Source organism: Pipistrellus kuhlii, unplaced genomic scaffold (assembly GCF_014108245.1).
Source record: "Pipistrellus kuhlii isolate mPipKuh1 unplaced genomic scaffold, mPipKuh1.p scaffold_m20_p_2, whole genome shotgun sequence".
NCBI lineage: Eukaryota > Metazoa > Chordata > Mammalia > Chiroptera > Vespertilionidae > Pipistrellus > Pipistrellus kuhlii.
In genome coordinates this window covers 185,034,599-185,061,314 of record NW_023425515.1, presented here as the reverse complement: position 1 = coordinate 185,061,314, position 26,716 = coordinate 185,034,599, and the positions used below count along the sequence as shown (strand labels likewise).

The window sequence follows — 26,716 nt, the reverse complement described above, 5'->3', positions numbered from 1 at the left end:
CCGAGGAGCCCTCTGCACACTACCCACCTTGGGCTTTCCTTTCTGTCTTCATACCAATGATGTATCTGACCTTGAACTTCTAATAGCTGCTATGGCTCCTAATGTTCTCCCAGACCTGATTCTGTATGTTTGTTTTAAATCTCTGAATTCCTACTGCCCAACACTGTGAATGGCCCAGAACGGGAGCTCAATAAATGTTTGTTGGGTGACTGAGTGAACACGTCCCTCTATGTTAGGGGTGTCGAACTCAATCAGAGAAGGGGCCAAAATCTAAAATCCAGCCTAAATCGCGGGCCGAATGGTTTACTGAACAGTCATAAACTGTCATTGTGATGGAAACGCAGCGGAGTGCAGTGATGACAGCGCAGTGCGGGCCACATTGCAAGGCCTGGCGGGACGGATTTGGCCCGCGGGCCTTGTGTTTGACACATGTGCTCTATGTGCTCCCCATCATTCCATGAGCAAGGCCTTTATCCTCCCAACCTACCTAGTAAGTGGCAGGGACCATGTCCCCAATCTTTTCAGGGCCTCCAGGCACAGCACATGTTGGGAACCCAGGAGTCTCAGTGAGTGAAGACTAATTACGCAGTCAGCTATGCTGCACAGCAAGTCACACCAAGACCAAGTGACTTAAAACAGCAGCCTTTATTTAGCTCACGGTTCTGCGAGTTGGCAATTTGGCTGAGCTGTTTGGTCTTGGCTAGATTCCCACGTGTGTCTGTGGTCAGCTATGGGTTGGCTTTGCTGATCTTCACCAAGCATTCTCACGTGTCGGAGGACTCAGTGGAGATGATGGGGCTGATGACTCTGGTCCAGGTGAGCTCCTGGCTTCTGGCAGGCCAGCCAGGCTTTTCCTCATGGCGGGGGCAGGGATCCCAAGAGAGTCTAATGCACCATACCTAACGCCTAGACTGGGGAACTGGCAGACTATCAGTCCCACAACATTCTATCGACCAATGAAAGTCATAAGCCCAGCTCAGAGTTCAGATTCAAGGGGTGGGGAAAACCCTCTACTTCGTGATGGGAAAAGCAGAGTGTCGCATCGTGAGAGGTGAGGATACTGAGAGGCGAGAACACTGGGGCCGCTTGTTGATGCTCTCAGGCTTTGTCTCCTGAGAGGTGACAATGGCATCGATTTTCTCTCCCCTGAGCCTTTTCAGAAGGTAGAACTCGAGGCAGCTTGCTCTGCTCACAGCTAGATCTGGACTGTGGGCCCATTCCCCAAGTCCACCCTGCACCCTGATCTGGGGTAGGAGTGGGGAGGGGGAAGAGGGAGACCTTAGGGAAGATCCTGGGGCCTCTTCTCCCCTGGGAACTTCCTAGGGTGGGTACTGGGGACATCTCTCTATGCTGTCACCTTGTTTCATTGCCTCCCACTGCCTACTGCCATGGGCATGTGTCACTGATTTGTGCATACACTATGGTCTGTCTCCCTCCATTGAATGCCAGGATTTTGTCTTTGTTCTCCAGCCCTCTGGTGCTGAATGACAAAGGAGTACCACCCAGCTGGACTCTGGCGGGTGAGCTGCACAGACTGGAGCCTGTTGGGATGATGGGAGAGGGCATCCTGGAAGCGATCCTAGAGCAGATGCTGAAGATCCTAGCACTTGAGTTTACGCCTGCCACACCGGGGCCGGCTCAGGAAGAACTGCTTGAAGTTTTTCTCATAGGTGGGCAGGTTCTCTTTGAAGCAGTATGCAGACTGCTTGTCGCACTCGCAGGCCCTCAGCCCACAGAGGCAGCCGGCACCAGGATAGAGGGCACACTCACCTGCGGAGAGACAGAGGGTTACTGGGAGCTCCCAGCTCACGCCCGGGGGTTGGGTCTAAGAGAGCGAGCTGTAAGGGGTTAAAAACAGAAAAGGGAAGTCACTTGAAGTCCTTTTCCTTAGGACCCAAGGCCTGATCACACCTGGACGTGTCACAAGTACTGGCATAAGGAGCAGTCGAGAAGGAAACAAGAGTCGTGGGGGGTGAGGGCTGCATGGAGGGAAGATCCTGAGTTGGTGTACCGGGGCCATTTCCTCAAAACTCATCTCATATTTCCAACCCCTTGCTTGACATCTCGCGTGGACCTCTCAGGCATCAACAACTTGAGATGCCCAAAGTGAATTCACACTGTAAGCGCTCCCTCCGCCCACCATGCCCGCCTCCTCCCTTTCTCCGGGCTCAGGAAATGGCACCACCTCCTACTCAGCCGGAAAGCTAGCAGTCAACCCTGGTCCCTCCCCTCCTCTGACTTTTCACATCTAGTCCACCAGCAGGTTCCATCGATGTCCCCGTGTTTAAAATGTCATGCTCTGCCTGCTTCTCGCATCTTCTCAGCCACCCCCCAAATCCCTGTCATCACCAGCTCCCCTCCCCCCCGCCCCCCCCATGGAAGGAAACAAGCAGGAACCTTCTTCAAATGGAGCCTGGATTAGGGTCACTCTCTTGCTTAAAGCCCTGCTGTGGGTTCCCACTATTGGGGGAAAGACATCCCAAAGCCTTACCACAGACCCCAAAGCAGGCTTGCCCTGATCTGGCCCTCACCAACGCCTTCATCCTCACTGTCCCTCGCTCTGCCACTGTCACCCTCTCCAGGCACACCAGCCTCTTTACGGCATGGGTCTTGCTCTGTCTTATCCCGGGGCTTTGTCACTCACTCTCCTCTTTGTCTAAAACAGTTCTCTCCGGAATCTTTGAGTGGCTAGATCCATCCCCATCCTTTGGGTCTTGGTCAAATCTGCCCTTGTCAGACCTGAGGCTCTCTCCAGCCACTCTCCCTCACATCCTGCTTATTCCATTGCTGTATTTTCATACCTGATACTTCTCTTATTTATTTACTTGCTTATATCCACCTCTCCTCAATGGAGTGTGAGCTCTGTGAGGCTGGGATGTTGTCTGTCCTGGCCACCACAGTGTCCCCGGTGTTCAGAATAGAAGCTGGCTCAGAGTAGGTGCTCAACAAATAGTTGTTGACTAAATGAAAGAAGCCTCCATGGGCCTTTGGGATCAAGTGTCTGCCCTTTGGCTGAATTCGCCGCTAGATGGAGATCTTCTGTTTATTAGTCAGAGCTGTGGTGCTGTGTGTGCGTGCGTATGGTGTGTGTGTGTGTGTGTGTGTGTGTGTGTGTGTGTGTGTGAGAGAGAGAGAGAGAGAGAGAGAGAGAGAGAGAGAGAGAGAGAGAGAGAGAGAGAGAGAAGGGGGTGGTAAGGCACAGATTTCTCTTTCTAGATAACCGCACCCAGTTCTACTCTCTCTCTTTTAAGGGAAACATGGAACTAACAGCTTTAGAATAGTCTTTCTCATTCTGTGAAATACACTTTCACAAATGAGACAGAGCAAGAAGATCCGCATTCCTGCCCGGGGCTCACCAGGCCGCCTGCCAGGCCTCTGATGCCTGCACCAGGCCTCTGCCCAGTCTCAGTCCTCTCCCGGGGTTCTCCTGTCCAATCTCAGGGCTTTAAGTACAATCTGAGCACTGACGACTCTCTGCTCTCAGCCCAGCCAGAGGGCTCCCTCGAGCTCTAGACTCCAATGTGCTCGTGTCCACTCAACATTCCTCTTGGTGTCTCAAACCCCGCATGGCACATGGCAAGTGCTTGCTGTGTCTCCGGAGCCTGCTCTTCTGCCACCTGCACAAGCCCAGAAGAGGACACCATTTGCCACGGCTGCTCAGGCAGGGAACCTCGGTTCCACCTCTTTCCTTCCCGACCCACATCCAACCCACCAGCAGGTCCTGCCAATTTACCCCAACACACCTGGCACCTGACACTGCTCTTCGCCTCCACGTCGTCCCCCTGATCCAAGCTGTGGTGACTCTCTAGTGCTACGGAAACAGTCACGTACAGTTCCCCCTTTCCTCCCCTGGCTCCCTAAGTTCTCTGCAGTGGCCACAGTGGTCTTTCTAAAGCAAAATGAGTGCAGATCACTCCCTGCCTCAAAGGACCCAACAGCTTCCTCTACAACTGAAGCGGACGGTGAGTTCCTTGCCCTGTCCCCCACACCTCCTCTCCCCTCCTTCCTGTCTCCTCTCTCCCCCCACCCTGGCCAAATGCCACGTCCTTGGAGAGGTCTTCCTCAGCCCCCTAAAGCAGCCATCCTCCCTCCTCCTGCCTTCGTCATTCTTTACCCTGCTGCCTTGTTTTAGATGCTTCATAGCACTTGTCACTGCCTGAATGTACCTTTACTTCGGACTATTTTATGATCTATCTCTCTCCTTAAAGGCAAGCTCTTTCCAGGCAGGGAGCTTATCTTATCACTAGTGGCCCAGTGCATGAAATTCGTGCACAGGAGGGCAGGTGTTCCTCAGCCCAGCCTGCACCGTCTCCAATCTGGGACCCCTTGAGGGATATCTGACTGCTGATTTAGGCCCTCTGGGAGTGGTGGCTCCTAACAGCTCATTTGCCTGCCTGATTGCCCCTAACCACTCTGCCTGCCATCCTTCTCACCCCCAACTGCCCCCCTTGTCAGCCTGATTGCCCCAAACTGCCCCTCCTACAAGCCTGCTCACCCCTAACTGCCCCCATCTGTCAGCCTGCTCATCCCAACTGCCTCCTCTGCTGGCCTGATTGCCCCTAACAGCCTCTGCCTTGGCCTCGCCACCTTAGCTTTGTCTAGAAGGATGTCTGTAAGGTCACCCGAAAGGTCTCCCGGTATAATTAGCATATTACCCTTTTATTAGTACAGACCTTCAGCCCTGAGCATGCGTAAACATGCCATCACTCCTGCAGCTGCCTCACTGGCTGGACTTATGCGACCTGTGGGGCAGCAAAAGGACCCCATCCCAGGGGACTGGAAGCCAGGTTCTCGGCCCTAACCTGCTGCCCACATGCTCTAAGGTCTCATGTGCTTCTCTCCACGCCTGTTCCTCAGCTTTCATATGGGGCTAAGGATACCTGCATAGACGAACGCTTTTTCATTCGCTCACTCATTGAACAAGCAGGGATTGATTTTCTGCCACGTGTCTGGCCTTTGTCTAGGATCTGTGGGTACAGGTCCGAGTGAGCAGACCCCACAGTGCACACAGCTCCAGGGGCATCCTTCTCCGTGGACTCTGAGCATGAGTGTCCACGAACAAGACACGCTTATTCCCTGCTCTCTGGGAACTCACATGCTATTGGGGGGAATGTTGATGCAAAAGTAAACGAGAGAATTTCAGGTGGAAATAATTGCTAGGAGAGAAAAACGGTGATGTGTAGGGAATGGAAGGGTGGTGAGGAATTAACTCAGTAGTAAAGGAGGAAGACCTTTGCAAACAGCACTTCCCAATGGCTACCAAGTTCGCCTTTCCCCCTTGGGCAGAAGGAGAAGTCTTGGCTGCAACTGGCCTCTGGTCTCCGCCTCCCACAGCCAGGGGCTTTCTTGCACAACATATGCATGCATATGTGGGTGAAGGGGGCTGTCACCAGGGCTGCTCTTCAAGTCCCTTGCAAATGCCAAGTGCTTATGTAAGCCCACTCAAAGGAGGGATAACCTCCGGGCAAAACAGCCCCAGGGCTCTGGTTACAGGCCTATCTCTGCCCTGATCTCCTAGTGACATTTAGAGACATGGACAGAGCAAGTTGTTTTTCTCCTTTCCCTCCCCTGCTCTCCAACTGCATCCCAGAGCAGCCACTGGTTGCTAGGCAACCTGGGACTGGGTTTGGGGGCAGGATTTCAGAACTGGAGACTGGGGAGCAATTAACCCTTGGAGGGCAGCTCTTTGAACCGCAGTGTAACTGAGGTTGGAGGTCGAGGGGGTGCTTTTATTCTATAGAGGGTCCATGGCTTTAGCTCAAGGAGATGCTTCAAAGAAGTCTCTCCATGGTAATAGAGAAAAATCCCACAAAGTAAAGGGAAAAAGAAAACGGAGATGAAAAAAGCAACTTCTAAAAGGAAGGGCACCTGCTGTGGGCCAGAGCCTTCGGTTGGGTTACCTCAGTCACTCCTTACAGGGACCTCATGAAACACATATTATCGGCTCCATTGTACAGACGAGGAGCCAAAGGCCCAGGTGGTTTTGCACTTACCCAGCCAGAAGGGGTGAAGCTGGGATTCAGACCCAGCTCTGCCTAGCTCCAAAGCATTGCTCCCCCTGGGCCTCGTAGCCGGGCACACAGAGCTAGAACAGAAAGATCTGGGGCATCGGCCTTTCTTTGCCCCCTGGGCCAGGGGTAGGCATCCTGATACGTGTGCTGCAGATGGCAAGACGCGTTTGTGTGGTCTCCCATCAAGGGCACCCATCACCCTCCCGCTGGGAGGCCAGTGTGAGGCAGGAGCCCCAGCTCTGGGGTCAGAGGACCTGGGTCCAAAGCCCAACTTTCCCTGGCTGTGTGACCTTGGCCATCTCACATAACCTCTCTGAGCCTCAGGATCCTCCTGGATAATGGGGAGAATAATGCCCACCTCAAAGGGTTGTCATGGGGGTTCCAGGTGCTGTCACAAACACTGTTGTTATTATACCTATTTTATGGATGGGGAGTCAGAGGCCAGAAAACCCAGGCCAGGCAGTGTGTTCCAGAGCCTGGGGAGACCCAAGGCACAGGTATTATAACCCTGCCTGTGGCTTGGATCAAGCCTTTCTTCTCTCTGGGCCTCGACCTCCCTGTCACTACCATGAAGGGTTGGCTGGATGGTCCCTAAGGGCGCCTTCAGCCCCAGAGATACCAGGAGAGCAGGGCCTGAGGCGGCCTTGCTCAGTGCCCCTGGTCCCTGGCACAGTGCTGGGCCTGGGTGGGCACTCAGTCATCACAGGGCAAGTGAAGGAAGGTCCATGGGTCTCCCTTAAGGTCTCAGCGCCTATAGCAACAGACCCGGGACTAGGACCCAGATGACCCAGGTCTCAGTCCTATCCCAGAAATCGGGACCTTGGCAAGGTGAGGTAAGGATGAAGAGGGGGTCAGCTTGGTACTCACTGGCTGGTCAGCTGAGGAAGGGGGTGCTGACATCTGGTGGTGACAGGGAAGTGTCCCTGCATGAGAATTCTCTGAGCAGGGCTCTGTCCTATAGGAGCCCTGATCAAGTTTCAGGAACAACTGTCCAGCTCCCAGCCCCTGCCTGTACCTCCTGCCACCACTCAGCATGTGCCAAGCAGAGGACAGTTGGGCATGCCACCACCTGGGGCTCCAGCCTCCGTTCCCAGTCACTCTCCTCTGGGGTACTGGGCTGTGGTTCGGATCCCCACACAGGAGGCGGAGGGAGCTGCTCAGGGAGCTTCTCCAGGTGTGGAGTGCGCAGGCCAGCCCTCCTGGGCACAGCCAGCCCACTGCATCCCAGGGAAGAGGCATGGTCTAGGCCTGGGACTGATGGAGGGAGAGTGGGGGAAGTCCTTTGTAGTTACTGATGTTCCATATCCCTCCCCAGGACACTGTTTCCTTCTTCCTCAGTCCCTGTGCTTTATCGGGACATCAGAGGAGAGGGCTGCTTGAGTACATTTTCTCTAAAACTGATGCCTTTCCAGCCATCTGAGATAACACTTGACATGACAGATGGTAAGATCAAGATGAAAAGAGGCGAGGAGAAGCCAGTGTGAGAAGACAGACAGCAAGACAGTGAGCCAGGCTGGGAAAACAGCTAGGGGGCACCTCTGTGGAGTAACCCTCCCTCCCCAACCAGCTGCCAGGCTTCTCCCCAACCCTGCCCTACATCCCTAGGTGGGGCCTGGAGGGGTGGGAGAAGGTGATCAGAAACTTGGTCTGGCCTCCAGAGGGCATCAGAGGCCACAGCAAACTATACTCTGGGGGCAACCTTCTCCTGCTCTCCCTCCCCTGCCCTTGTATGAAGCCCAATCCCTTCCCATCTCCTTGGACATGACCTTGGGGTCTCACAGAAGGGACACTTTGCTTTAGGCCTGAGGGTGGTCATGGCCAGACAGCTCCTAACAAGAAGTCTCCTTAAACTCACATGGGAAAAGGGGGGTCTCTCCCCATTGACCAGGTGCCTGTGGAGGCCCAGAAGCAGACGGAACTGAAGCTGGCCCTCCCGAGGCAGGGGCCTGGGCTCTCAGCCCACTGCGTTTCCTGTCTCACCCCCGGGACTGGGAGACTGCACAGTCTCAGGCCATCCTGGTGTGTCCTGAGCCAGAACTCTGGGTGGGGGTACTGAACACGCCCTGTAAGGGGGGAGATGAGGGCAAGAGAGAGAATGGTTCCCTGACCTCAGGAGGAGACACGAACTTGCAGACACACTCACGGCTGTGAAGAAACACACAAGGAAAGGGGTCCTCAAGCGCAGGGGCAGTGAGTGGCATTCCCAAGGGGACTGTGGCCCAGGGCTTCCCAGGGCACTGCTCTTTAGGCTGAACTTGCCCTACACACGGCCACGCCCCAGCAGCCCCAGAACATCCCCAAGAGATCAGGGCCACTCCCCACGTCCTGGACACTCAGTACTTGCCCTCCCCCTTGAATGGCCTCCACGACATGTGAGTTCCCTTCCCCCGACCCTCCTATTTACTTGTGCTTCTCCCATGGCACCTATCGCAGTGCTTGGCACGCCATACCCCTTACCAAATATCTGTTCCACCGAAAGACAGCTGAGCTGCTTCATTTAACTCAGGACAGACATAAGGAGGAAGTTGCAAAAGCCAACATAAGCTCAAGTCCACAACTGTGTATAGAGAGCATGCTACACGCACTGGCTCCACGCTCCCAGAGGGTTCTGGGTATGGCTGTGGGCAGGAGAAACCGGGAGAAACCCAGCATGGACTCCCAGGAAGCTCTGGTTCTCGAAGCACTTGGGAAAGTCTCGCTCCCTAAATGTTCTCAGGGTCCGGGAGGAGGCGGCCATTGAGGGAAGGCTCAGGTTCAAAGACATTCCCCTCAGAGAGGCTACTCACAGACCACCGTGCTGTTGACCACGTGGAACTGGTAGCCGCTCAGCAAGGGCTGGCAGCCCAGATGCTTCAGCTTCTCATAGCAGCAGTCGTGGGCCAGGCAGCACCTGGGGGCCAGACCAGAGGGGGAGGGGCTTTACCGTGGGTGGGCCCTGGGGGAAGGGGGTCAGCTGGAGGCCCTGGGTGCAAAGGACTCACCTGCCTCTTCCCCCCAGGACAAGAAGGTGCTGAAGATAAGGAGGTAAATTAATAATAATATTAAAAATAATATAAGTAACCACTGACCATTAGCTCCCCACACTAACCCTAGGAAGTGCCATCACTGTCCCCATTTCACAGGGGGCGGAAATGAGATTCGGAGGTGAATTTCCCAAAAGGACACAGCTGGAAAATGGCAGCTCCAGACTCAACTGTAGCTCTGTGTACTCATTCATTGTGCAGTGATTTTTTATGAGCACCTACTATATGCCAAGCACCGTGGTAGTCTCTGAGGAGCCGGTGGACAGCACAAACACCTAATGCTTCAGTGCTTGCTTTCATGGTGCTCAGAGTGACGGGGGGTAGGGGGATTTGAGGGGGGCAAAAAGGGAGGACATGTGAGGTGAGGAAAATTTGCTGGGGGGCTGCTCACTTCTTCAGCCAGTATATAAGGGGCAGGAATGCAGGTACCTGTCACGGATCTAAGACATGGAAAAGGAAATCCTTCTGCTGATGCCCTGGGCCAGACGCTTGTCTTCCCCTCTCCCCACCCCTGCCCACATGCAGTTCAAATCTGGGTCCACGAGGAGGCGGCCATTAAGGGAAGGCTCAGGTTCAAAGACATTCCCCACAGAGAGGCTGCTTGGTCTTAGACAAGCTCTTAGCTACCTGTCATCTCTGGCTAATAGTGTTATTTCTCATCTGTCTTTGAACTTGGACAAGGAGGGCACAGAACTTCAAATGGCCCAGGCTTTAGAACAGGCAAATTCTTGTCCAAATCCTGACTATTCCAAACTGGTCCTCGGATTCTCTCTCCTGGAATTTGGACTGGAAGGCAGCGGGTCAGTCTTGCTGCGCCCATAATCCTAAAAACCGGGGAGCTGGGAGAAGAGCACATTTGTTGTGAAAATTGAACGTGTTTCTAGAACTCTGAGCAGGATTGACTCCATAATTTGCAAGGCCTGGTGCCAAATGAAGACACAGGGGCTTGCAGGTGGGGCAGTCCTTGGGAATGCTGCACGGGCCACACGTGCAGGAAGTTGGCCCTGATCTTAAGCACCTTGAGATCATCCTCCAATTCCCATCCCGCTTTTTTCTCGCCCTCACCTGAATTGGTTTCTGTTACTTGCAATGCGGGATCCCTGACACACACCCTCCTTCAAACATAGATTTCAACGCAAATGAAATGCGGGGGTGGTGTCCTCACTCACCTGTCGGTGTTGTCCACGGGGGTCCCCTTGCCCCCGAGCCCACAGTAGCAGCCATATCCATAGTAGGAGAAGAAGGCACTCCGCCCTGTGATGTGCTTGACCATCCTCTGAAACTGCCAGAAGCTGCTGTGGGTGGGGGCTACCACTGCCAAGGAGAAAATCAGGAAGAGGAAACAATGCAATGAGAGCCTGGCATTCATAGGTCAGTGCTCAACCACTGAGCCACACCAGCCGGGCAAAAACATACTACTTTTAGTAGCAATACTAAATCTAGGCAATGGGATTGAGGAGGTAGGTGGGGAGAAAAACAGGCAACATTTTATTTTATATATTCCCGGGTGCATTTTCACTTTAAAAAATATATATTTTATTGATTTTTTTACAGAGAGGAAGGGAGAGAGATAGAGAGTTAGAAACTTTGAAAAGAGAGAAACATTAATCAGCTGATTCCTGCACACCCTCTAATGGGGATGTGCCTGCAACCAAGGTACATGCCCTTGACTGGAATCCAACCTGGGACCTTTCAGTCCACTGGCTGATGCTCTATCCTAGGGGTGTCGAACTCAATCAGAGAAGGGGCCAAAATCTAAAATCCAGCTTAAATCGCGGGCCGAATGGTTTACTGAACAGTCATAAACTGTCATTGTGATGGAAACGCAGCGGAGTGCAGTGATGACAGCGCAGTGCGGGCCACATTGCAAGGCCTGGCGGGACGGATTTGGCCTGTGGGCCTTGTGTTTGACACATGTGCTCTATCCACTGAGCCAAACCGGTTTTGGCTGCATTTTCACTTTTATGCTGTATGATTCTCTTTTATGATGCAAATGTCTAACTTTTCTGTTAAAGCGTGTTACATGCATGTGTGTGCAAAGTCCTAGAGGACAGACACCTGACTCTTTAAATGGTTGATCTGGGTGGAGAAGGCTTAGGGGCTGGGAGGCATGAGAAGGGGCTTTCCTTTGTTACTCTTCACTCACTTATTTTACATTTTAATTACATGCATATCTTAATTTTGCTGTAAAAATAAAGTATGAACTTGAAGAAGAAAAACAGAGTGAGAGGGTTTGGGAAAATTTTCCCAGGAGCCTTTCCATCTCATACTGAGATTTTGGATATCTTGTCACCACGCACCAAAGAGGGGCTGCAGCCTGGGGTGGTCACTGCTGTCCAAACGGCCCCCACAGAGAGACCAGAACCTTCTGGGCACACCACGGGGTGCAGAAGTGGCGCTGCCAGCACATGCCCCCCCCCCGCCCCACACACACACCGTGATCTTGAAAACTGTCAAGTCCACCGCTAAGAGAAAATGGGAATCCCATTTTGACATTTTGACTTAGGGACCCACAAGTTATTGCATTGCCACTGAAACAGAGAGGAAAACAGATTTAGACAAATCTTTACGAGTTTCCCATAGAACCACACTGTTTCTTGCACATTCTTTCACATCGCAGAGGTGTGCCATCTGACTTGCTGGGAGTGATGACTCATGATTACCAGCTACGCCATAAGTCACCAGAAGAATGCTTTTCTAATGGAAAGGAATTGTTTCTAAATTAGCTAGCTGGTCCTAACCGGTTTGGCTCAGTGGATAGAGCTTCGGCCTGCAGACTGAAGGGTCCCAGGTTCGATTCCAGTCAAGGACATGTACCTTGGTTGCAGGGGTGTACAGGAGTCAGCTGATCAATGTTTCCCTCTCATCGATGTTTCTAACTCTCTATTTCTCTCCCTTCCTCTTTGTAAAAAAATCAATAAAATATATTTTAAATAAAAATAAATAAATAATAAGCTAGCTGCATGTCTGTGGTTTTGTTCTAGAAGCCACACAATCTTAAATAAAGGCAACTAGCATCCTGAGGAAAGACTCCTGAAGGGGTGTGTGTGGTATGAGAGAGTCCAGCACCCTCTTTCTTAGCAAATGGTTGCAACCTTTGATTTTCCAGAAGTTTTGGGAAATCCTAACACTGGGATCAAGCAGGAGGACTTTGGTGGGAGCCTGTTCTGCCCCTGATTCTCTTTTGAGCGACAGCTGATATCCCCTCGCCTGATCCCACCTCAGGAGGGACTGCCCCACAGACACTCACACACAGGCGGGGAGGGGGGGAGGCATGGGGGGGGGGGGGGAGACAGTGTCCCAGAACTGCCCCGCTGCTCCCTACTTACAGCAGGACGTGAAGACCACGAGCACCCCGAGGACCTTCATTCCCGAGGGGACCAGGGGGTCGGAGGCACCGCGATCACAGCTTCCTCGGGTCGCCAGGGGGCAGCTAGGTGAGCGCCTGTTCAGGAGGAAATGACCAAATGAGATGAGTCCATGTGGACGCCAAACCCCAGCTGCAGGCCGACCTTGGAAGGCCTCAGAGGAGAGCCCAGAGCAGAGAGAACTCTTTAAACCCAGCCATCTCTAACATGACACTTTCTGGTAGTGAGACGCTAGTAAATATAAAGATTAAGAAGGCTTCATTTATTTAAAAAAGCACAAGTTTATGGTTTTTCAAACATGTCTTTCTTTGGCAACACTATCCCTTCATCTTGTTTTTCTTTTTCTTTTTCTCTTGAGGAGTCGGTATTTCCTCTATCCCCAAGTTTAAAGGCATGTATGTGGCCCATGACGGATTCCAGCTTGGGAAAGTCTAGCCCGTTTGCAAGGTAGCTAACCCCCACCCTGATACACACACACACACACACACACACACACACACACACGTTTACCTTCCTTGATGCCCAGGTATCTTATTCATCAACTTAGCCCCTAGGTTTCCTCTCCTTAAAGTGACACTATAAGTGCCTATCGATCATCTCCAACATTCATGAAGAAATGACTAAATGCCGGTGTTGTTTTCCTTGAAGGCTCCCAGGTATTCCATTATTTCATCCTCAGAAAACCTAGAGCAGCCTCACCATCATTTCAGAGATGGAGAAACGGAGGCCCAGAGAGTTTGAACAACGTCCTTGCTCTCCTCAGGCCCCTGACTGCACAGACTCATGGGGACCAACTGAAACAATGCAATAAACCTGCTTTGTGTTATCAAACACCGTGATAATACATTTATATTTTATATAATACATGATAATAGAGTGATGAGCATTGCTCTACTGATTGCACAATAAATGCCTTTGAGGTCAGAGGTAGGAAAAGTGAATTCACCTCCACAGGGAGGTGGCATTTGAGGGGGCCTGGATTTACCTTAAATGTGCATTCTGCTCCTATACACCCCTCACTACAACCCCACCCATCTGACAGTTGAGAAACCAGAGCACAGTGAGAAGTGACCTGAAAAAGATCCACATCGCTACCAAGGGACAGGGCTTAACCTCTGGTCACTGACTCCGCCCAGTGCTTTTGGCACCTCACCAGACCCCTGACGAGACCTTTTGTTTGAGTAGCATTTTGAAGGTCAACATTTTCACAGACACTGACCTTCACAGCATGACTTAGGCAGGACAGACATGGTTCTTGCCATCTGAGGAATCATTGCGGGAGTTTTGGATTGTGCTGAAACAAAACCAAGAGCCTACGGACTTGATGAAGGGCAAGAGCGTAGTAGGGAGCATGCATGGCCTCCTATGCCAGCCTCTAGGGCAATAGCCAACAAGTTGGCAGGTACTTAAGAGCTATCCCCAAAGACCCATCAATTCATCTTACATAGACAGTGATAAAACGTGGGTTGGCTTTTTCCCCACAGAGAAGATAAGGAGGAAGGAGCCTGAAGGATCTGCAAGTCAAGGCTCATTCCAATTTGTTCATCTCTTTATCCCTAAAACCTAACTAGCTCAGTGCCAAGGACAAACCAGCAATAACGGTAAGGGTGGGTAACATTTGCATCACACTCATTTTACACCCTGTACAGTTTCTGAGCACTTCACACATATCTACTCATTCTGTTCTCACATTGCCCAGCTAGGTAAGTTCTATTGTTTTCCTCATTCTGCAGATAAGGAAACTAGGCACAGAGAGATGGGCAGCAAATAAGTATTTGGGGAATGAATGAATGAGTGAATGAATGGATGGATGATCCGAGTACAATCATGCTTCAAGTCACAGAACTAAAAACAAAACCACACCCTACTGAGGACCAGCATAAGGCTGAGCACCATTGGACTATCTGATTGAATCCACTTGGAATAGTCCTGAGGGGGCACAGACAATCAGCCCCAGTTTATGGATAAGGAAATAGAGCTGGGGAGAGGCCAGGTGCTTTGCCCTGAAAACTGATGGAGCCAGAACTTAACCCAGGTGTGTCTGACTCCAAAGGTGGCGCCCCTCCCGCTTGGCAGTTCTCCTGTTTACCTGTGGGTCACCGAGCGACGGGCCGTACCTACCCAAAACACAACCAATGACCGAGCATCCAAGCAGCTGCCACAAGCTCTCCTCTCAGACACCATTCTAGCAACCCATCAGCAGCCTCTCTTTGCTCAGACACAGAAGTTAAATGGGGATGTAGGTCGAGTGGCTCCCCTTAGCAGAGAGGCAAAGGAGAGGGAGAAATGCTTAAAACGATAACTGATAAAGCCTGGGAGCCTGGGGACATTGAGTATAGGGGCAGATGGCTCTACCCACATCAACAGTACTGCTCCCGGAGCACAATGACAGACTTTGTGTCATCCAGAAAAGGTTTCATTTTGACAGAGACTGCAAAGGTGGAAAGCACATAAGCTCCTGCCTTCAGCCCAGCCTGGGGGGAGGTCATTTAGACTGCAAGCATCCAGATATCCTTGGGGTGGGGAGGATTCCAACTAGTGGCTTGCTAGATCTCTCAAGAGGAAAGCCAGCCGTGGGGTTGGCATCACCATCATTATTCATTGAATTCTCATTTTCCAAGCACCTATTTTCATCATCTCCACACAGCGATCCTATTCTTATCATCTCCATTCTACAGATGTGGAAATGGAGGCCCCTAGAAGGTAAACCAGTTACCCCAGGTTCTCAACCAAGATTCAGAGTTGACCACAGTGTCCATGCCTGCAACACCTATGATGGTCCCATCGGTGGATACAGATGAAGTGCCAGGCATGAAGATGAGAGGAGCTAATCTGATGGTGAGGGTGCACGGTGCTACCATCTTGGTTGGGCATGTTCTACTGGACCAAAAGGGACCCAAAATGGCCCATGAAGTCTGAAGAGAGAGACGGTGTTCCAGAAAAGTCTGCATGAAAGAGGTGACTTTTAAGATGAGCCTCGAAGGGATCAGCAAATTTGAACTAACTTCCAGGAATAAAGCAGGGTGGGGTAGGCATGAGAAAAGACCCTAGAGATGAAAAGGCCAAGGGCCCAGGTTTCCTTTTGGGAAACCAGTTGGCTGGAGCTCAGGGAGAGAACTGGGGAGTAGCGGGAACCATGGCTGGGAAGGAGAGAGTCTACCTGGAGTTGGCATGGCGGTGACCTCTGGCCACGTGCCTGAGAACCCACTTCGCAGGTGGGAACTACAGGGTCCGTCCTTTGCGGACACCTTCTTTAAAGAAAGGTGAGAAAGAGGCAGCTGTCTCCTTAAAGAGCACGCAGGCACAGCAACCACCTGGCCAGCTGCCTTTCCTTCCCTCCAGCCTCTCTCTCATTTCATGCTGTGCATTACATGACATCGGAGAGCAAAAGACACTGCAAATATTAAACAGACCTAGGCACAAGCACCATTTCACTGCCTGCCCACGTGGGCATGCACACACACACACACACACATACACACACGCACACACACACTCAAAGGGGGCGAGAAGCCAATTTGATTTTCCAAAAGATTGCATAATTCCTAGGTGATATTAAAATAGCTGATGAAGAATTCACTTTAATCTTTCTTGGGTGGGTGTTGCAGGGCTGAAGCGCATTGCTGAGCTATTTCTGACAGAATCATATACAGGAAAGAAGCCACCAGCCCAGAGTTGCAAACCTTTATCAGCTCCTATAGCTGCCACCTCCTGCACCTTCTGGGGGCCTTAGACCTCTCCCTGAGTGTCCAGGATGGGGGATGAGGTGACCATAGCAGCAAGTCTGCCCAGCCCCAGCCCAGGCCTTCACCTCCCACTTGAGGCGCTTCCTGAGATGGGCAGAAACACCACTGCTGCAAGGATTACCTCCTTCGCAGACCCAGAGACCTGCCAGTGCCAAGTGCTTAGCACATAATCATGTCCAGCCTGTGCCTGCTCTTCCACACTTGGCTCCAACTGTATTGAAAATCATCAATCTCATTTGTCACTCTCTGGGGGTCTTCTCAACCCAACGGAAACATCTTGAGGAGGGCTGGAGTCATGCTCATGTAGCAAATATTTTGCCACCGGGCTGGGTAATGAATCCCAATTTCCTCCTCTGATACGGTTCTTGAATATCTACTAACATTGCCTTTTACTATGATAGTCACTACGTTATTCACCTGCATATTCCAAGAGTCTAGAACAGTGTCTGGCAGACCAGAGCCCCGACAGGACTCCTTCTGAAGCTTTCTTCATTCCATCGTGGAAGAAAGACGACTTCACCCATGGAGCTCTGAAGGGTAAGGGAGCGTTAGGTAAAGGAAAGGAAGGGGGTGGGGGGAGCTTGGAGAAGAATCTTCTAAGCAGAGGGAACAGCAGAAGCAACGTCCTGCCTTGTGATGAGGGTGTGCATTCGTGTGGCCTGTGACGGAGAACAGGCCTCTGGGAAGTCCTGGAGGAGCCGTCCGTTTTGGACAGAATCAGAGGGTGGATCCCCTGCATTGAAACAGGAGGGAGAGGGGAAAGCAGGGAGACAAAAGGAGACAAGTTGGTAGGGCTGATGGCAGAAAGCTGAGAACAGTTCCACCTGATGGCTTCTATTGTCTCTCTGAAGAGAGAAGGAAGTTTGCCTTCTGAGTGGGAGGAGGGAGCTTTCAGGAGAGAGAACAGGTTTGAAACAGCCAGGGCCCAGAAAGGAGACAGCACAGGGCGGGGGAAAGTGGAATGATTTCTGCGTGGGCTGAGGCTTTCATGGAGGCTGGAGATCATCCCGTTATTCAATGTAATGTGGCCGGTCAAGATCTCTTCCCTGGCCAGGTGTCAGCGAGCTGACTGAGGCTTCGGCGAGTGGGAGGAATGGAGAGACAGCAGACAGGGCCTAGAGGATTCTTGCAAGAAAAACAACTGGGGGGGATGGACCAGGGAAGGAGCAGGTTGTGAGGCAGGGGGAAAGCAGAGGGGGCAATGGGCGGAGCCTCCATGATGTGGAAAGACAAACCAGTAGGAGCTGCTGGAAGTGTCAGAGGTCATCATCAGGAAGGACAAAGCAAGAAGTACAATGTCGTTGAAAACAAGGTCCCAGCTTGGATGTGGACATGAGGAGGTCTGGGATCTGGTTTGGAAAGAGTTGCACCGAGGACAGCGAAGGCAGACGAGAGTGCTCCCCAACTCAGACAGATGCCTTGAGAGCAGCCCCTCAGATTCTGGGTTCACCAGACATTAGTGAGTGCAGCAGCCTCATCTAAACACTGGGGACACTGGCAGGGTCAGGCCTGACTCAAGGTCACAAACCCGGGCTAGAGGCAGCGGGCCGCTCTGCAGGGCCAGCCCAGGGCAGAGCCAGGCGCTCACCTCCCCGCGGAGATGGGAACCAGGCAGAAAGGCAGGTGAGATCCTCTCCAGGTCCGCCTCCTCCGCCTCCGCCCAGCACCTGGCCCCCAACCCCTTCACCCCCTCTTCAGGGCCTGGCCTATTCCGGGGCCAGACCGGAAGCACGTGGCCCCCCACCAGCTCGGTTGCCCGGGAGACCCGGGCTGTTTACCAGCGGGACAGAGCCCGCTGCTGCGCGGATGGAGCGGAGAGGAGAGGTGAGCATGGCCCCTGCCGGCCCAGAGAGCCAGCGCACAGCCCCTGCAGCCTGAAAGGGAAGGGGGAGGCCAGACCCGAGCCCCCCACACGTTGCCCAGGCGGGCTCCACCTCCCCAAGCCGGACTGGGAGAACCCTGGGAGATAAGGGCAGGGGCCCTGAGAGTGGAGGCTACGCCCCAGTGCCAAAGCCAGCCCGGCCGGAGCTCACCGTTGCTGGAAGACACCACTCCGGGGCTCTGCGGCAGCCGAGGGGCCTAGGGAACCGTTGGGCCATGCCCTCCTGGTTGGGCAGGACAGACAGGACACAGATCCAGAGGGACAGAAGGACATCCCGTCACATGGAGAGGCCGGAACCAGCTCTGAGCCTCCCCCAGACCAAGTGCTCTTTCACCCAAGTCAGCTCTCACTTTCTGCAAGTTCTTCCTGGCCCCTCCCCATCCCCTCTGCCAGCTGCTGAGGCTGGTTTCCCTCTGGAGCTGCCCCCCACCTACCCATTCCCCTGGGAGTCATCCCCAGTTCCTTTTCCAAACCTTTGATCCCTTGGTGGCTTGTGGTCCAACCTCTCCACGCCCCCTTTTCACACGTGGCTTTCTGCACGGGACAGCGTATTCCAATCATGAGCCCTGGTGAGAACAGGGAATGGTCTCAAAGCTTTCTCACGCTCAGGCCAACTGCCATCTCCTGCTGGCTCTTCTGAGCGGTTTCATCCAGAAAGCATCGCGAGGAGGGGTGGGAATTGGCAGGGGGAGAGTATTAACTGATAAATATTTTTAAAAGACCGGTTCACAAGTAGGCACCCTACGTACATCCCAGCAGGCGGTACGTGGGTGGTCATATTTTATCGCACTTACCGTCAATTTAGATTTGGGCTGTGAGTGCAAGAGGGTGGTCTGACCCCGTGGTGGGTGGAAGGGAGGCGGGCCCGGGGAAAGCAGGAATGTGGCCACAGCTTCTCCTGGGGCGGTTTCCTTCCTTCTGGTTGGCTTGGCGATTAATCTTAAGGAATGCGCACCTGCCCTTTTGGCAGCTCCTTGGAAGCCATTCTCAGTGTTTGTTTCCCGACTCCTAGCAGGCCTCTGGACCAGACGGTATGTTTACGGAAACAGGCCACTTGCCGACACAGACACAGCCGGCAGCTTGATGGATGTGCCTACGCCCAGATCTTGTCAAGTCACTTGGTGGTTGTGTCTGCCAGGCCTAGAGGTGGTGAAGTGAGCCGAGAGGGGATAATGACGGGTGCCACACAACCCTTTCTTGACTGAGCGGGGCAGGCAGCGCCTCTGGATGCGAGGTGTGAATAGAAAGGCATGAAGTTGGCCCTGATCCCTGCACACCTGCCCGCCCCACCTCCCCTCTCCATGTCCTCGATGCCAGGGAGAGTTGGTGTTCCCGCCACGTGGCAGATGGTCCCTGCACTCGGGAGGAGGCAGTGGGTTATGAAAGCAGGTTCAATGGAATGATTTTACCTGAAGGAGGTGTTAAATCTCTAAATAACCACGAGTGGGCTTATGGGAATTAGTCACCACCAAGGTTGTGCTCTGAGATAGCTCGCAGTCATGGTAGCTTATGACCAGCGTGTCTTGACTATGACACCCCCTGAACATGGATAATTATATGGTGCCAGGAGGTGTAGAAAGTGCAGGCACAGACTCCAGCTTTACTGTTAAAAATAATCCAGCAACAGAGCGCCCGGGAGGCCGCATGACTCTGCTCGCCCAAGTTGTTAAGGAAGAGGTTTCTAAGTTACCAAGCTCCCTGACAGTAAAGCCTTCTCCAGGCATGTGTGGGAGCTGGGAGCCAAGCCTGTGATAACTCCGTGGAAGCTGTGGCAAATTAATAGCCATCCCGCGAGGGGGAGAGATGGGCAGAGAGGGGGCATAGTGTGCCTGTTGAGCTTATCTTTGGCAGAGCACTTGGACAATCATGACCTCCTCGCGCTGCCCTGAGTTAAAGTGCAGAATTGCTTAATTACAAGTGAAAGACGTTAGAACTAAACTAAAAGGTGGCGGGGGGGAAGAACCCAACACATTCCTCGCAGTTGATCAGAAAATTATGGAGACGGGCAGGCTGTGTTGATGCCAAGGAGAAGGCTCCTGAACTCCCAGCCGCCAGATTGGGTGTGAAAGCCGAGTGAGAAGTGGGAAGTGGGGGTGTTTGGAAGACTGGGCTTGTGAGCAGAATGGAGAAAAGACAGAGGCTGTTAAGTAGAGAGAGAGGGGGGGTAGCTTTGCTCAAGACTTTGCACCGAGTAGGACTTCAGGAAGGTGCAGGGATGGCATGTTTTGTCCGGTTGTGGTTTGAATGGAGAGGAAGAGGAGGCTCTCTGAAAATAGGCCACAGTGGCAGTGCCCACAGAACGTATCGGTTGCTCAGGGTTCGGTGATGAGGGTAGCATGGAGTAAGTGAACTTGAAGTATCTAAGATTAGAGCTTAGAGTGAGAAGGGATTTATTAGAAAACATTGATCTCATATTGATCTCATATGTGTGAGGCAATTTCAATAGGTGGTAGCCCGCTGAAATCCACCTCCTGGCATTTCTGTGCAGTGGGCGGGGCAGGCACGAGTCCCAACTCAGTGGTCGGCAAACTCATTAGTCAACAGAGGCAAATATCAACAGGACAACGATGGAAATTTCTTTGGAGAGCCACATTTTTTAAACTTAAACTTCTTCTAACACCACTTCTTCAAAATAGGCTCGCCCAGGTCATGGTATTTTGCAAAAGAGCCACACTCAAGGGGCCAAAGAGCCCCATGTGGTTCGCGAGCCGCAGTTTGCCGACCGTGGACCCAGCTGGTTAGAGATGACTACACTCCAGGGAAGAGCCCCGAAGCAACAGGCAAGGCGATTGGGCCTAAAATAATAAAAGCACGAAACCCAACAGAAAACCAACAGCAAAGAAACCCCTTAATCATTTAATTAAATCTTCCCTTTGCACCAAGCCCGGTGATCACGGCTTTATCTACATTATTTCATGTCACTAGCTTCATGTTTCAGATAAAGAGGCAGACCCAGAAGTATTTAAAGAATGCCTTCAGGGTCAAATAGCTCATTCCATCGATGTGGAAAGTGCCATACTCGCGGGATGAAGCCACTGCCTGTGGTCGTATCGCTAGCTAGAGACAGAGCCTGAAATAGAACCCAGGTCTTGGACTCTAGGGCGCGTGTCCTGTGCAGCCAAACGTGCTGCTGCTCAGGGACCACGAGGAACCAGGAGGTTGCCAGGCCTTTAGAGGGATGGGCAGCCTGTGGCAGAGAGGACAGCAGTCACAGTGGTAGCCAGGATTCGGAGGGAGGCAGGAGCCCAAGACCTAGCAGTGTCCTGGGAAGAAGTGACCGGGGACCAGCAGGAGGAGGTGGCTGTGACTGTGCTAGTGAAAAGGCCACCAAGATGGCCAGGAAAGAAGGAAAAACCTGACTAAACCAGTTTGGCTCAGTGGATAGAGCGTCGGTCTGCAGACTCAAGGGTCCCAGGTTCGATTCCAGTCAAGGACATGTACATTGGTTGCAGGCACATCCCCGGTGGGGGGGGGTGCAGGAGGCAGCTGGTTGGTGTTTCTCTCTCATCGATGTTTCTAGCTCTCTATCCCTCTCCCTTCCTCTCTGTAAAAATTCAATAAAATATATTAAAAAAAAAAAGAAAAAAAAAAGAAGGGAAAACCTGATTTGGCGGTTGTGGGCCACACAGAGAAATGCTCCCACCTCCCACCGTGCGCAGGCACCCCGCTCCTGTGAGCTTTTGTGGGCACTCCTGAGCACCTCAGGTGCCAGACACACATACAAGTGTTTGTGTGTAACCTCTAAGTGTTTGCGAGGTAGCTGGGGAGACAGGAGCGTTAACAGCAAGAGACAGAATGTGGTCGCAGGCCTGGGTTCTGTTTCAGGTGCGGCTGCTCGCTGGCCGTGACCCCGGGGCAGTGGCTCCGCCTCTCTGGCTCCCCTGTCTGTAGGACCAGCTTGGGCCCAGAGTCCCCTTCACCATTGGTCTAGGACAGTGTTTGTTCATGACGGCGTGCGGGCCAGATCTGACCCACTGCCACGTTTCTGTGTGACTCGTGATCCAAGAAGAGCTTTTAGACTTTTAGGCATTTGGGGGGAAAAAGAAATCAAAAGAAGAATACTATTCTGTGTCACACGAGAACTATGTGAAATTCAAATTTCTGTGTCCGCACAGGAAGGTTTATTTAAATACAGCCACACCCGCTCATTTGCATTTGGTGGAGCTGGGTATTTGTGACACACAGTCTGAAAATGTTTACTATCTGCCCTTGTACAGAAGAGGTTAGCTGGGCCCTAATCTAGAACTCGAGGACGCCCCTGTAAGTTCTGGCCCATGGGTGGGTCAGCAATGGGGCCGCCCCCTCCTCTCCCTCCGCCCCTGCTGACAAGGGTTGGGGTGTTGGAGGGACAGTGCACTGGATGACAAGACAGTAGGAAGGAAAAGCAATGGGCAGATGGGTCAAGAGGAAAAGGACTGAGAGAGAAAGGGCAGTGGGGAGTCACAGAGGGTGGCTCGTCCACAGTGAATACTGGACCAGCGCTAACCACTGTCCCCCATGTGGGGACGCCCTCTAACAGCGTGCAGGGGAAGTTGGCTGGTCTGCCCCTCAGCTCTTGCGTGAAGCTGAGCCTGGCTCTCCTGGGCGGTGACTTAACAGGGCTACATCCGCTCTTTAGAGCACCGCGGCTTCGCATAGTCGTGTGTGGCTGATTCTGTGCTACAACGGCAGGGCGAAGGAGCTGGGACAGAGACCATGTGGTTCCCAAAGCCAGAAGAACTGATGGAAAAAGGTAGCCGACCCCTGGTCTAGGTTGTAACATGGCCCGTTCCTTCTCAACATGGTCTCTCAGCTTAACGGTTCCCCCAATTAAGAATCAGAATTAGTCCCCACCCTAGTCACTCTCTGATGGAATACTTTATCTTCTTCATTGCAGTTATCACTCTTTGAAAATAGCTGTTTACATCTAGGCTTAACACTTGTCTTTTCTCACTGTAACAATATAAGCTGCAAGGATTTTGGTTCACTGATATAGTCCGATACCTGAATGAATGAATGAATGAATGAATGAATGAATGAAGAGTGTGTAAGTGAATGAATGAATTGCAGCTGGTGCCCCTCCCCTTTGTGGCCAGTTGGCTTATTCTGGCATCTGGGGAGCGAGGGGATCCAGAAGTGCCAGGGCATTTAACTCACGGCCTCCTCTCTTTCCTCCTCTCCTGTAGGGGTCTTGAGAAGCAATGGCCACAGAAGCCCCTGTGAACAGAGCCCTCCCTGAAGGCAGCACGGTGGTCAGCACTGCAGCCGAGCGCTTCATCTGGCAGCCAGACTCGCTGAGCATGCACGTCATAAGGCCCAAGTCCGCCAAGGGCCGCTCGCGGCCGAGGCTACACCAACCCCAGGACGCGGGGGTGTGCTCTCACCGCACGCCACCTTCCCCGCAGCCAGCCATTCCCTGCGAGTCGCTGAGCAGCCAGAAGCCAGGAGCCTGTGCCCCCAGGTCCCCGATCCAGGGCGCTCCCCACGAGGTCCCCGAGCTGCTGCAACAGGTGCCCATGGGTGCTTCCTCCTCCCTCAATAAGTACCCGGTCCTTCCCTCCATCAACAGGAAGACCCTGGGGGAGGCGGGCGTGGAAACCGTTGCTCCGAGGGCCGGCTCCCTGCAACTGAGCAGCCTCCAGGCTCTTTACCAGGAGGAGGCCGGCACCACGAAGACCAGCCAAGAAGATTCCAGAGCTGCAGCTCAGTTCCTGGAGAGGAAGCTCAGGAGACAGAGCTGCTCCAGGGCCGGAGACCTGCAGGAGCCATCCGATCAAGAGCCGAGGCTGCTGCTTGCCGTCAGGTCCCCATCGGGCCGAAGGTTCGTTCGCCATTTCCGGCCCACGGATGACCTGCAGACCATCGTGGCCGTGGCCGAGCACAAGAACAAGGCCACCTACCGCCACTGCAGCATCGAAACGATGGAGGTGCCCAGGAGGCGTTTCTCCGACCTCACCAAGTCTCTGCAGGAGTGCAGGATCCCTCACAAGTCGGTGCTGGGCATCTCGCAGGGAGACGACGGGGAGCGGAGGGTCTGAGTCCACAGCCACCCAGCCAGGGTCCCGGGTCTCTGAGCAAGGAGCATGCTCAGGGGCCAGGGCCTCCCAGGCCGGTGGTTCCAAGTGCCACGTGAGCCTCAAGCAGCGGTGATTCTTGGGACTCGCGTCTTCCCAGCGTCTCCCTTTAAGCAGTGAGATCTGTACCTGCACCAAGTGCACCAAGAAGATTCTCTCCGGTTGTTCGATTCTCTCCACCCCTGGAGTGAACTGGTCAGTGACCAGGGTGGTTCCTGCAACAGCGTGGACAGGCCTTCTCCTTCCCAGCGGTTTGGGACCTTCCTGGAGCACCTGCTCGCCTTTACAATGATCTCTCTCTCTCTTTCTCTCTCTCTCTTTCTCTCTCTCTCTCAACTCTCTCTCTCTCTGCCAATGGTTTGCCCTTCTGTATTTGATGCAAGATTAAACACTTCCCAGAGAGGATTCTAGCCTGGTAAATAACCAGGGTTCAGGAAATGTCCAGCTGGCATTTGTCTTTCTTGCAAAGTATTTTCAGAAACAGGTGGTGACCCTGAGTTGGAAGCAGCCCCTCCACTGGGCTCCGGTGGCCAGACTCTCCTGGGGGTTTTGGTGTGTGAGAGGCAGCTGCGGAGGAAAGAATGGGACTTCGGCTAGTACACCTCTCCCACTACTGTGTCTAAACACCTGGGAGCTGGAAAGCAAATCGCCAGTCGATGAGCCTGTAGCTGCCTTGGAACGAAGACTGACCAGAGTTAACATCTTTTGGTAGCTACTCTCTGAGTGCAGAATTCTTCCAAAACTGGGAAAAGCCAGTGTGATCTGATTTTCTTAGTCCACATGTGTCAAACACAAGGCCCGCGGGCCAAATCCGTCCCGCCAGGCCTTGCAATGTGGCCCACACCGCGCTGTCATCACTGCACTCCGCTGCGTTTCCATCACAATGACAGTTTATGACTGTTCAGTAAACGATTCGGCCCGCGATTTAGGCTGGATTTTAGATTTTGGCCCCTTCTCTGATTGAGTTCGACACCCCTATCTTAGTCAGTAATGAGCCTTTGGTTTTGTAATGGCATAAACCTACAAGTCTACAGGTTTGTTCCAACCGCCGCCCGTTTATCGGGGTGTGGATGCACTGTTTTACCCCCCATCCCCCAGTTTCAGTGTCCTGCCTTCTCCAAACACAGAGGCTCCAGCGGTGCCCCTGTTCTCTGACTTAGGACCCCCCGAAGGGGGTGGGCCCCTGGGCTCCGTGTGACATGTGGTGCCTGTGCCGAGAGACCATGTGTCCCCGTGTCTGGCTGATTGGCATGAGGCACTTCTGACCGCCTTAGCCTGTCGCTGTGTTAAAGCCACAGAGTCTTATTTTTCCAACTCTGAGTGGTGACACGGACGATTTGCCAAAGTTCTCTGGCATTGCTAGTTTAGCGAGACTCCCACGTCTCATCTGGGTCCCCTTTGTGGCCAAATCACTCCTCAGAGTAGGGAAACGTGTCCCCCGCACCCAACCCTCAACAACCCCCTCCCTACCTTGCCCGCCCCCCCCGCCCGCCCCCGAGCCTGGCCACCCACCGGGAAGCCCTGAGAACTCACATGCACGCACAAAAGGCAAGAGTTCTAGAAGCAGGTCATTGTTGCTGCTTGCACAGCAAGGGCTTCTTGGGCATCGATAAGAAATGTGGTTGGGAACGTGACCTCCAGCAAATCGATACTTAGTCGCTGAGATCAGCGCCATTAATCACTTCTTCCAAAGAAGGCTCGCCTTGTCCTCACCGCACCCCACCCGGCAGGACAATCTATTGTAGAATAGGTGGCAACATTTCTTAAGACCATCGGGGCCTGGTCGGCAGCTCCTCTAGGCAGCTCCAAGGTCAGCTGGGGCTGCAGTGCCTGAGGCGGCCCGTGCAACTGGCCGGGTCTCCCAATCACCGAGCAGGGGCTGGAGCCTGGGGCCTGCGGTCCAGGAGTTTCCCCTCCGACCCAGGGCTCCAGTACACAACTGTGCCTTTGATCCAGCAGGCGGGCAGGGTGAAGTGGGGTTGGGGGGAGGGGAGTGGAAGCACCTCCCGCTTCCCATGAAATCACACCTGCTCTGTGGTAAGAATAAGATGCCACCCACCTGGGACTCGGGAATTTCTCCAGGCAGGAAATCCTGAGAAGGCTTCCGTGAAACGGGGCATGCGCAAAGCTGTCAGAGCCTTCCGCACGTAGGGTTTTGCTGCTGCTATCTAGCTTAGGGTTTTTGGGGTGGTGAGAAAATATGGAAGGCAGGAAATATTTTAAGATAGATGAATGACGCTAGAGTTGAACCAGCTTAATACACTTCTGTTTTGGACAAGCGATGATGACTCTGACAATAAAACAGATTTGTGTGAAACTGAGTCGATGGACAAGCGCATCTTCTATTCTAGCCCGAGACTCCGGGTGCCACACTCTGGTGGACAGAGGGTTTTGTAAACCTGGCCTTCAGCTTTCTCCTTGGTAAAGCACTTGGCTCTGCTCCAAGTCCTCATTCCCCCCCCCCCCATGTCTCCTCCCCCTCCCAAAGCTCTTGCTGTCAGCTTCTATCACAGCACGAAGCTGGTCTGCATGGACAATCTATGAGTTTCTCCCAGAAATCGGCCCACGCTCTCCTGGAGGTTGGTGAGAGCGGACTATCTCAGGATTTCAGAGCAGGCAAGGCTCTGCGTGTG

The 26,716-nt window shown here is 53.0% G+C and overlaps 2 protein-coding genes and 1 long non-coding RNA gene across 6 annotated transcripts; 2 read left to right on the top strand and 1 right to left on the bottom strand.

Moving 5' to 3' along the window:
- Positions 1–1,181: 1,181 nt before the first annotated feature.
- On the bottom strand, positions 1,182–19,098 carry PLA2G2C (phospholipase A2 group IIC). Of its 4 annotated transcripts, none has more exons than XM_045585092.1 (6): positions 18,504–19,098; positions 18,182–18,304; positions 12,364–12,479; positions 10,204–10,348; positions 8,798–8,901; positions 1,182–1,770 (listed from the first exon to the last, which is right to left on the bottom strand). In XM_045585092.1, the coding sequence occupies exons 2-6, from the start codon at positions 18,301–18,303 to the stop codon at positions 1,601–1,603; spliced, it is 657 nt and encodes a 218-aa protein (XP_045441048.1). In that variant the 5' UTR covers position 18,304; positions 18,504–19,098; the 3' UTR covers positions 1,182–1,600. The 4 variants fall into 4 exon arrangements, with proteins under 4 accessions (XP_045441048.1, XP_045441049.1, XP_045441050.1 ...); XM_045585093.1 differs by having other exon boundaries at positions 18,182–18,253; positions 18,504–19,086; XM_045585094.1 differs by lacking the exon at positions 18,182–18,304 and having other exon boundaries at positions 18,504–19,089.
- Positions 4,033–24,853, top strand: LOC123652755. The gene is made up of 3 exons (XR_006742245.1): positions 4,033–4,043; positions 6,840–6,844; positions 24,118–24,853. It is a non-coding gene; the product is annotated as an uncharacterized LOC123652755 (long non-coding RNA).
- On the top strand, positions 17,840–24,122 carry UBXN10 (UBX domain protein 10). Its single transcript, XM_036447301.2, has 2 exons — positions 17,840–17,972; positions 23,196–24,122. Exon 2 carries the CDS (start codon positions 23,211–23,213, stop codon positions 24,045–24,047), a length of 837 nt encoding a protein of 278 aa, XP_036303194.1. The 5' UTR covers positions 17,840–17,972; positions 23,196–23,210; the 3' UTR covers positions 24,048–24,122.
- Positions 24,854–26,716: the final 1,863 nt, after the last annotated feature.